The sequence below is a fragment of the Dryobates pubescens genome, chromosome 11 (assembly GCF_014839835.1).
Source record: "Dryobates pubescens isolate bDryPub1 chromosome 11, bDryPub1.pri, whole genome shotgun sequence".
Taxonomy (NCBI): domain Eukaryota; kingdom Metazoa; phylum Chordata; class Aves; order Piciformes; family Picidae; genus Dryobates; species Dryobates pubescens.
In genome coordinates, this window is record NC_071622.1 from 4,712,362 (window position 1) to 4,723,380 (window position 11,019).

General features: G+C 38.7%; 1 protein-coding gene across 4 annotated transcripts in view; it reads left to right on the forward strand.

Annotated features, from left to right (window-relative positions):
* Positions 1-10,785, forward strand: part of BEND5 (BEN domain containing 5) — a 638,947-nt gene extending 628,162 nt beyond the window's left edge. For all 4 annotated transcript variants that reach the window (XM_054164948.1, XM_054164949.1, XM_054164950.1 and 1 more), the window contains 3 exons: positions 1,832-1,980; positions 6,463-6,676; positions 10,491-10,785. In XM_054164948.1, coding sequence (XP_054020923.1) covers positions 1,832-1,980; positions 6,463-6,676; positions 10,491-10,651 — 524 coding nt within the window. In that variant the 3' untranslated portion in view covers positions 10,652-10,785. The remainder of the gene's footprint in view (positions 1-1,831; positions 1,981-6,462; positions 6,677-10,490) is intronic.
* Positions 10,786-11,019: the final 234 nt, after the last annotated feature.

The following is an 11,019-nucleotide window of genomic DNA, read 5'->3' on the forward strand; positions in this document are numbered from 1 at the left end:
AGAACTCGGAATAGCACTTTGTTGAAGAATATGTTCTTAAAATAGCAGCTAAAAAAATAATTTCCTAAAATTCTCAGTGGCAATTACACAGGCAATGACATCACTACATCTGCTTGTTCAGGTGTGCCTACACTGAGATGTGTGCAAGTGCTGCATGGTTTAATCAGTCCAGGTCTTTCTTCCGGTCTGAATCAGTTTAACAGTCTTGGGTTTAGAAAGTGTAGTTTGTCTTGGCTATACCACTGTATATGCATGATACTAGAGGTGCTTATTAATATTACTATGAAATTACAATGCAAACAATGTGGGGTTTGTGATTTCTGTATTTGTGCTGTTCTTGGACTGCATGTGGCTTTTAAGACACTCTTGTAAGTGGCACTGCAGTATAGGATTATTTTGAGTTGCCAAGACAACTTTTAGTTGTTGCTGAGTGTCAAATGGTCCTCAGCTGAGAACATTTAGCTTGCTGTGTAGGTGTAGAATAAGCTATAGGATAAATGTCAGATTCTGACAGTAGAGGAAATGCTGCTATCACTGTATAATAATCTCTAAATGAAACTGCACGAAGTAGGAGGCATGAATGCTTTGCTTGTTCCAGGTACAGGAACTATTTAAGATACGTGACTTAAGGCATGAATTGTGGTGCCAGCTGGACTTGCAGAGTTAGATCAATTCAGGGCTTGGACTGTGTGCTGCACAAACACTGAGGAGGGATGCTGAACCGTGACGGTGACCTGATTACTGAATTGTCATTTGTTGAAGATGTCAGAGTTGGGCTACAGAGTGCTGCAGCGCTCTCAGCACCAGCCTGGCACAATGTAGTTCGTACAAGTGGGTGAGTGTATCCTTTTAGTTCTTGAAGGTGGCTGGTTACCGTGGTGTCCAGGGTCTAAGCTGGCAGCCTTGCTGTGATAATGAACCACCATCTCTATGTGGAACTTCAGTGACTGCTGGAGCTTCTCATGATCCTAGAGACAGACATCAAGAGACAATGATAGGCTTGGGATGGTAGCCTGTTCCTAGACTTCTGGTGTAACTCCTGCAATGAATGGAATAATGCAATCCAGTTCACAAATTGCCTCATTTTGTTCTTCTGTCTTTTTAGGAACGCTTTATAAATTTAATCTAGAAAAGAAAAGTTGATGAATGGTGAAATAATTGTCCTCCTTTGAAGCTTCAGACATGTGCTTAGTGGTATTCTGTTGTTTAATCTTTGCTGAATTTTTGTTGATTCCTTTAAAAATAAAGATCAGTGTGTTGGATGGATTGGACAATTAACTGTGGATACTCTTTCCATGCATGATTCTTCAGCACAAGTAGCCTAAGCCTGTTGTTTATAGCATTTCTGCAGATCCTCACCATTTTTTAACGCATCTCTATAGATCTAGAGAGATTCCAAATTTCTCTAAAATGTGTAATTCTCTGTGGATAATTCATGTAATTATCCCAGTAAATTCTTCAGCTTTCTATGGAACTATACAGTAGTTAGTAGTTGAAGAATTATTATTGTTGCTTTAGGTTTATAATTTCAGTGTCATTTTAACATAATGTCCATAGTGTACATTGAAGCAATCTTACCCCTATCTGTAACTGTTCATGTGCTTTAAGAATAAAATTAGACATTTAAATTTAAATGAAACTTTGCCATTTTTATAAAGCAGAGTTACTTACCTTGCTTTTATTTAATGATCAGAAGTAGGATTTTGGGTTAGACTCTTTCTAACTTTAAAATGGATATGGTTAATGTTATTTTATGCTAACCAGGGGTGATGAAGTGATTGATTTCATGTTCTGTGGGATAGCAGACAGCTCTCTTTTCTTAACTGTCTAGGACCTGCCATTGAGCTTGAAAAAGTAAAAGCAGAATCAGTTGAGCCTGAGCCTGAGGTACAGAAGACCTTCAATGAAGAAGCAAATACATCAACGTACTTTCCTGCCCCTGTTCCAGTAATGGACAAGTATATTCTCGAGAATGGAAAGGTATTTTAAATTCAATGTAGCATGAATAATTTGTAAATGTCCATCAGACGGTTTATCTTGTGGGAGTTTCATTATATTGGGGTTTTGCACAAGAACAGCTTACCCAGAATTCCTCAGTTTTCATAAGGGTCTACTATTATGCTGAGGAAAATTATGAACTGGCAGAATTATGGAGAGCATAGAAAATTACCCTCAGTGATGAGAGCGTTGAACGCTGGGCAACACAAAGAATATAATTATTAAGTATGCATGCACAAGGAAGTTGGTGATGTACCTAAACCCTCTAAATGTAGACCAAAGTCAGTAACTCAACTTTGTTGAGTTTCAGTAGTCTAGTTAGTAAAAAATTTTGCTTCTTAATGTTCTTCCATGTTTTTAATGAGTTGAATGGCAGAGAAGCCTTCATGTTTGACTGGATTGGAATCCAGCAGATCATTATGAACTCTGGAATGAGAATGGGTTGCTTTGAATCTGCTATGAGTGTTGCCACTGAACTGAGCCGACACAGGGCTGTTTTCTAGACACTTCTATAAAGTTGATGAAATACCATCTAGCTAGTTTCCAGGACCTGACAGGTGTACAAACTTTGGCATGTTTAACACATTGTCTGCTCGTCTACCAAGGCCTGCTTTTATAGCTGTTGCCATTATCATTAAGTGAACATTTTTTATCTCTTATACAAAACTCTTATGTCCTTCAGAAGTGTCTATCCAGATCCTGTTTCTTAGGATATGTGTGTGTTTGGTACCGTGATCAAAGAACCTTTAAGGAGCAAGCATCCATTTCAGCTTTGGCATACAGTGGAATTACTGATGGGACAGCACGAAATACTGCATTTTCAGATTTGTGTTACAAGATTGACTGCACAAGTGTCTGTCATTCTTGAAGATGAATTTGACATAATTGTTGAGGACAAAATGTGTGTGGAAAATAGTACAATCTTGGCAGTTTGACAGGTTTTTGGTTCAGATAGCTTTTCTTCCCTAATATATATAACATATGTCATTTGCTTGTATATTTTGTGTATATTTGTGCAATGAAAACTTGTCATGTAGTACTTTGAGAGTTTGGTTTACTTTTTCCCCTCCCCCCCCCCCTTCTTTTTCTTTCCTTTTTTTTTTTTTTCTTTTTCTCCTGCTTAAGCTCTGTGGGATTTGTACACAGCTTTCCCTGCATCTTTATTTCATCTGCCAGCTTGGCACTTTTGTTGCTGAAATTTGCTCTGTCTTTACAGCTATTAATATCTCTTTAACTTTCTTTTTTTTTTGTAGTTTCGCTTTTTCTTGTAAGTTTGCCTAGTTGCTGGGGCTTCAGCCAGCTCAGATGCCACAAGTGTGAACTAATAGTGTATTTAGAGTGTGGGGTTTTTTTCAGTGTTTCTTATTTTTGCCTTTTCTCGTTACTCCTTTATTGACATGCACCACTCCAGTAGCTGAAACACCTTTTCAGAAATCTTGCCTTTTGTGGCACTGGATTTGATCTTAGTAGGATTCTTTCAAAGCAGATAAATCTCTCCCCTCCAGAGGGAGAACAGTTGCTGAAAAAGAGCCTGTGGCATTCATTTATCAAAAAGGAAGGGGGTGGTGGGGCTGGGGGATGGGAAGAAGAAGGGAAAAAAGTTCGTCATCTGAGATATATTTTAGATATGTTGCATGTGTTAGCACAGTTATGATGGTGAGCGTTGGTTTGAATTTGCTGTTTCTGTTGCATTGTGCTTGAAGGCTTACCCTGCAGTCTCTGAAACTGGGGTAAAGTTCCCATAGATATCACCAAGCCACAGGTCTGGCTTGTGGGGCATCTCTTCCAGCAAGAAGGAAATGGCTTCTGTTATCTGGAATACAGTAAACTTCCTGTAGCTTTGGGATTGATAGGAAACAGTACTGAGCCTATTTTACAGAAAGGTAAACTGAGACATGGACAGATTAAATTCCTTGCCTTAACAGTGCTAGAAATAGAAAATGGGAGACAGAAGATTTCTGTGTTTGTGGCTAGCTGTCACGTAGTCGCTGTTACCGTAGGTGTTTCATACCACTGATAACTTCTTTAATAAATGAAGCATGTTCAGAGGAGAGATGATCTGTCTGAAACATAAATATTAAAAATGCTTGCTGCAACTTGTTTTCTTTTAAGTAACTTAATGAATAATGTAGGATCTTAAGAGCCTAAAGAGTCTTCAGCAAAGACAAACTAATTTTGGCAGAGGGGAATCAGATTTTTGATCAAATACAATCAGTCTTCACAACTAATGTAGCGCAGACATTCAAAATCTGGCATGTCACAATATTTGTAATCTTTGTTTTCTGAGTAATTTAAACACATTTTTACAGATGATTTTCTTTTTCAAGCTCAAAACAGAATAACTGAATTTTAACCATAACTGGATTGTTTTCTGAGCACAGACTTCTCGCTCTGAACTCTTAATGCGATGCGTAGACAGCACCAAAAGAGTCTGATTCTTTGATTATTTTTTTTTAAAGCAATTATGAAAAGGCTTGAGAACAGAGAAGGAAGTTTTTAAAAAGGGCTTTTTATGTTGTGGTTATTACTAATTCCATTTCTGTCCATTAGGAAATCTAAGTAGCAATTGGGCTTGTGAAAAAGCTTCTTAGAATCCTGTTAGTGCAGAAGATTCTGTAGGAGAGGCAGCTTGCTTTCTAGTTTTGCACTTTGAGGAAGTTAGACTTTTTTCTTTTTTTCTTTCTTTATTTTATTTTATTTTTTGTCTATTTTAATAGCATAGTGGTAGCCCAAACCACTCATCGTTTTTTTCTTTAGGTTTTTAAGCAACCAGTTGCTTTTGAAGGATGGTGTTTGTAATAAAATATTTCTTCAGGTTATAGCCTTCATTAATAATTAAAGCAGTTTTCCAGTTAAAGGAAAAATGGCATTTGGTTGAATACAGGCAGTAAAATTATGGGTATATAAAATTTTACAGTAGCTTTGTCCAATTTTCATTGCATTTAATGGGATTTATGTGATACTGTTCAGATCTACATGGGTCATGAGAGGAGGAAAACCTAAGAGCAAAACAGTTAAGGGCAAACAGTCTCCTAGTACAGTTTTGCCATAGAATTTTGTTCACAGGATTCTTTTCCATTCCTGTTCCAGTGTTAGTGTTACATTTGATCTTGTGCAGCCTGAATTTTGAATGTAACAATCCAACTGATAAATACTTGAGGTATTTTGCACTTTTACAGATTATCTGAAAGTAAGTTGTTGCTTTTCCTTTCAAGTGCAGTGAACTCTTGGCAGTAATTAGAATAGCTAGGTCATGCGTTAACAATGAGGAAGTGTGGATCCAACCAAATGAACATCACAGTGTGGACAAAGCTTTCTGTGTGCAGAGGTTGTTCAGATGTCTGCATTGTACACCAGGAATTAGGAACATAGAGATAGAAAGTGCAAAGTATTCTCCATGGTTCCACACAGGGCCAGCATTTGCATCCTGGTTGCTCATGTCAGAGCTGTACTGATTACCAGTGGAGTTGTTTTCCTTGCTGTCGCTTGAAAATGTTCTGCCTATCAGGACTGTCAGCTCAAACATATGCAGTGGCAGTGTAAGGATGGCACTTAGATTCTCGTCCTGCATTCGTCTTAAATCTGGAGCACTGGGAATCTTGGGGTAGAGATACAGTGTAGCTCTCTGGGAGTCAATCCACCATAGTCAATGCTGAGCAAGACTAGTAAGTGCAACTAGACTGGAGCAGCCTCCTTTTGGAGACTTACAGTGGCTTCACACTGCATTTCCCAATACCCATATTATCTTGCTTTAGTACTTCAAAGAAATGTCTTCTACTCACCATTGTCTGGCTAATGGAAAGTTTATGATGTTGTAGCAATAGGTCATTGCCTTACCTAAAACCAGTATTCACCTGGATAGATTGGTCAAGCATGATAGATGAACTTCACGATAGAACTGGAAGTTTTACTAAGCTTCCAGACTCTTGGCTTATATTGAAATTGAATCATTCAATATCCCTTCTTCCCTGCTAGTTACCTTAAACAGGGACAGGGTACAACTTAGGAAGCATTTCCCTCTCTACTGCCTTTGATATATGCTTTGGGTTAAGTCTGTTTCAGCCAAAGGGAAGTTTTCATATCAAAGATGACGTTTCATCTTGCTCCTGGATTAGGCTGGTTGCAACTGCTTGGTTTATATGCTGTGCATACCTTTGTAATACAGGATGTGTTTACTGTTTCCTTCTTCTGTCTCTGTTCCTGACCATAGCCTTTGAGGAGACAGGCTTTATCGGGGGGAGAAGTAGCAAGTAAGAAGTGAATACAAAAAGGGACTATACTATATAAGAGCTTGACTTGAGCTCCCTGACCCACAAAGTTGGAGAAGTTTCAGAAATAGGCAAAATGGATTTTTTCAGCCCTAATTACTGTTATTATAGTACCTAATATTAATGTTCCTACAGCACTTGGATACTGTTGTGTGCTACATACCATAGATAAGTTGTTATTATTACTACCTTCTAGGTCCATCTTGGCAGTGGAATTTGGGTAGATGAGGAGAAATGGCACCAGCTGCAAGTAACACAAGGAGATTCAAAGTATACAAAAAATCTAGCGGTTATGATTTGGGGAACAGATGTTCTCAAGAACAGAAGTGTCACAGGAGTTGCAACCAAAAAAAAGAAAGATGCCGTTCCCAAGCCACCTCTCTCACCTCACAAATTAAGCATTGTCAGAGGTAGGTTATTTGACAACTTTTGCTTCCTGCTTTGGAGTTTAACCATTAATCACTGAGTTGAAAGATGCTTCTTTTCAGCTCATCTAAAATTAACTGAATAAACACTGTAATTCAAAATGCTATTGCATTGTGAAGTGCAAACATATTCAGGAAAAGTAAGCCACATTGCAATAGCTGGGCACAGTGCAGGCCTTCACAGCTGAAGAGTTGTACATTGACTTCAGTAAGGTTGGAGAAGATCATCACTTTAAAGCACTTGCAGGATAGGATTCTGAGCATGGAGAACAATACATTGCTCTGGAATTCACTTATAACATGATGCTTTTTTAAAATGCATACTTTAGCTTTTAACAAGCCAGAGAGTAGCTTTAGCACATTCTTTCATCCAGAACGTAACCAACTCTGGCATGAGGCACAGAAACCATTACAGCTGTGGCTATAAAAATACACATACCTTCAGAGGCAAGAAAGAGTAGTTTTACCCTTTGAAGTGGAGAAAATGGAAATAGTAAAAGTTAATTGTTGCACTCAGATTGGAATTTGAACGGGAAGTGTAAATAGCTGACCTACTTGGCAGGAAAAATTGCAGTGACACTTTCAGTAACTGCAAGCCTGAGTCTGTGTATGTGGAACTTTGAGAGAGGGAAGGCCTTCTCCTTTATTTAAAACCAATAGTGATTTCAGTCCCTTTGTGTCATCATGCGTGTGTTTTGCATTCATTTCTGTCTCTCTTGGTATTTCAGGCTTCTCTTTAAGTTAGAACTGAGTCAGTTCCTCATGGAATAGATACTGATTTGGGTTTCTAGGTTTTGTTTCCATTCTAAACTGAAGTAGAGTTGAAAGAAACCTCCCTGTTTGATTGAGCTTCGTTATTCTACATTTCTGATTCTTAAATGCTATGTGCTCTTAACTGTGAACTATTTAAGAGCTGTTGCAATCTGCCTTGCAGGTGCCATGTTTTGGATGTTAGAAATATGATCCCTCTTGGAGCGGATGTGTGTGCCTGTGTTGTGTGGGGGAAAGCTGGCAACCAATCTTCTTATTGTCATCTTTGTTAGTTTGTGAGAAATGAGTAAAAGACATGAGGCTTTTACTGATCTGTCTCAGGAATATGTGTGGAAGTGTGGCTGTTCCATGCTGATTTTCTAGTTCTGGCTGGGACCTTTTTGGTACGATTCTAACACGTGTAGCAAAGTAATGATGTACTGGCCCTGTAAGGAATCCACTCTGTGGCTGTGGCTACCTTTGTCAGCTCCTGATGGGAAACAGGATTGTTACCCAGATGCACACTTGCAAGCACACAGTAAAAAGGCATTATTTTCCACTGGCCTGTTGCAAAGAGCTTTCTAGTTTGCCTGCTGGAGGCTGTTGCTCCTCAGCACTGCTGGCAGGGTTGCTTATTTGACAATTTCTTCTACTTCAGTCAGGGCCACGCTGTGTTTCTTGAACCATGTAAACTATAGCTTTCTTCTAACTCCCTTGTTTTGAGTGCAGTGAGGTTGAGAGTATGCTCCAATAGGTACATGGTGAAAAGCAGATGAGACCCTTCCCTTTCTTTTCCTCCATACCTTTCTGTTGCTAGCATTTCAGCTTTTCCTTATTTCCTCATTTTTTCTCTGTTTTCTGTTATACCTTTGCTACCGCCTCAACCCTCATTTGAACTCTGTTGCACAGCCTTGTATTCCATGTTCCTCTTTACAGTGTTTCTTTCACCTTGTCTTTTACTCTTTTTGTTAGACTCAAGACTGTACAAATCTCCTTCTGAACCAGTTAAACTGCATGGCCAATGGTTTAGGTGATAGCAGACATACTTCCTGTATCAGTGGTACTGGGTAGCACATAACCATGATTCTACATGTCGTTGTGTCCTTTGCATTTGCGTCAATGTTAGCAATGTCCTTTCATGACAGCAGCATTTCCTGGAAAGCTGGAAGTGATCCAATAGAAAGCTGTTATGGAAAAGAAAGCAAAACAAACAAACAAATGAGTAGCAACTAGACAAATGGTGAGGTATGAGGAAGTTAGAGTTTACACAGCTAGTCATGTTTATCAGAGAAGTAAAACCCCTCATTAGTCTTTGGGATCTACTTGAATCCTTGGTCCCATCAGAAGCCAAAGAAGAAGCATAACCCACAGATCTCTCATTGGAGTCCCTAAGGCAGCATCCTTGTATGACTGATAAGCTATTTTTTCAAACAAAAAACCCTGTGATAATCACAGGTGTATCTGGATCATAATGACTTTTTAAAATTGCAGCTGATGAATGAGTTCTGTCAAGTGATTCTTTGCTTGATGTTGTGGCTTAAGTAGTAACATAGCCAGACTTCTGCTGGAAGTTCACCTTACTAGGTGTATCTGATTGAACCTGAGAGCATTCCTGAGATTGTTGTTTATGTCCTACAGACATGATGTATTTCTTCAGGTTCTCAGTCATGTGCCTCCTCTTAGTTGTTGTGTTTCAAATTATAGTTTACTGGTTTTCAGCATTTCAACTACTGGTCGGCATGCTGATCAGTTTTAGATTCAGTTCATCTTACAACATGAAATCCACCATGTTTAGATGTTCTCATCATTCTGTGGACACAGACTGACTTATTTAAAAGAGATTTTTGAACGACAGCATTAGCTCTGAATGTGTCTGATATCTGTGGCTTCTTAAAATTCCCTACTGCCTAGTATGTAATAAAGAAATTATTAAAAGTATGATGCATGAGTACTGTTATAAACCTTAATGCAAAACAACCTTTTGTAAAACTTCTGAGAGGTTTCAAAATGAGCTACAAAACATGCAGAGTACTTAATTTTCATAACTTTTTAATACGATGCCTTAGAAGTGTTGTAAACCATGTTAATTAAGTGATAATCTCTATGGCTTTCTGTACATGAAGCAATAAACGGCTACTGGAATAGATTATTAGGCAAAGCAGAACAGAGTTTGACCAATCTGGGGAGCTACACAACAAAACACATTGTTCTGGTTATGAAAAGAGAAAAACCAAAACCTGCCTGTCTCTGAGGAGTTGGGTGTGTTGCACCACCACTGCTTTCAGTAACAGATTCTGGCACCAAACCACCAACTGTGAAGCTGAACTGTCTCAGCTTTCGTTGCCCTCATTGCTTTTGCAGTTATTACTATTGCTTGCTTTTTGTATTCCAGTTCACAAAATGTATTCTGCAAACATGCAAGAAGATGCCTCCTACCCTGCATAAAGCTACTAACCAATGTGAAATATGCCCAGGGACAGGGTGTCTGATGAAGAGGCAAGCATTAGTGCATGTTGAACAGGTTTAAAAAAATGAAAGAAATGGGTTACTCTCTTCTCCTACTGGTAGCTGCTTCTCTTCCTAACCATTAGCATTTACTTACTGTCTTGAAGCTGTGAAGGTAGGAGTGACTCACTGGGAACTGTAGAAAACAGCAGTTCTGGTGAGACTGTTCACCTGGGAAGAGGTTCTGAATCCGCTGTGGAGATATGGACAACTACCAGAGTTAGGCAAGATTGATACTGTGAAAGGTTGGATTTAGCCTTGTTTCTGTATAGAAAGCCTGTTAATGTAGTCACAGCATAACTTGAAACTGGTCATGCTAGACTGGAGCCTATTGAAAAAGGCGTGACTTTAGGAAGGTAGCCAATGAATCAATGAAAGCGGTTGCCAGAAATGTACACCGCATATTCACTTTGTTCTATTTCTTGAGTTGTTAGCCCCAAAAGTGGGCTATATTGTTTTCTGGAAATATCCTAATGACTCTTTCTCTTCTTTTTTTTTGTTTTGTTTTGTTTTCTTTCTTTTTTGTTTTTCCTTTTCTCCCCAGAATGTTTATACGATAGAATAGCACAAGAAACTGTGGACGAAACGGAAATTGCACAGAGACTCTCCAAAGTCAACAAGTACATCTGTGAAAAAATCATGGATATCAATAAATCGTGTAAAAATGAAGAAAGGAGGGAAAATGCAAAGTACAATTTGCAATAAATTTTGGATTTTTAATAAAGTCTTAGTGTTTTACTTCAGTGTTGTTTTATTTTTGGTTTTGGTTCGTGTGGTGATTTTGCCGATGAGAGAACCTGACGTCGAGCGTCGCTCTCCTCCTCTAACTGATTCTCTTTTGTTTGCTTGTTTGGTTTTCTTTTTTTTTTCTTTGAACAATTCTGTGGTGTAACCTGCTTTTAAATGATGTAAGATAAATTGTAAGTCCACTCACGATGAAACAGTGAATTTTCAAGGGTTTTTACGACGAGCTGCAGTACGTTACCCGCAGTCCTGTATATAGGTCGTGATTCCGCGAACGCCGATCCGGTCTGCCTACGTTTTGCTTTACTGGACTTAGCGAATCTAGGCTC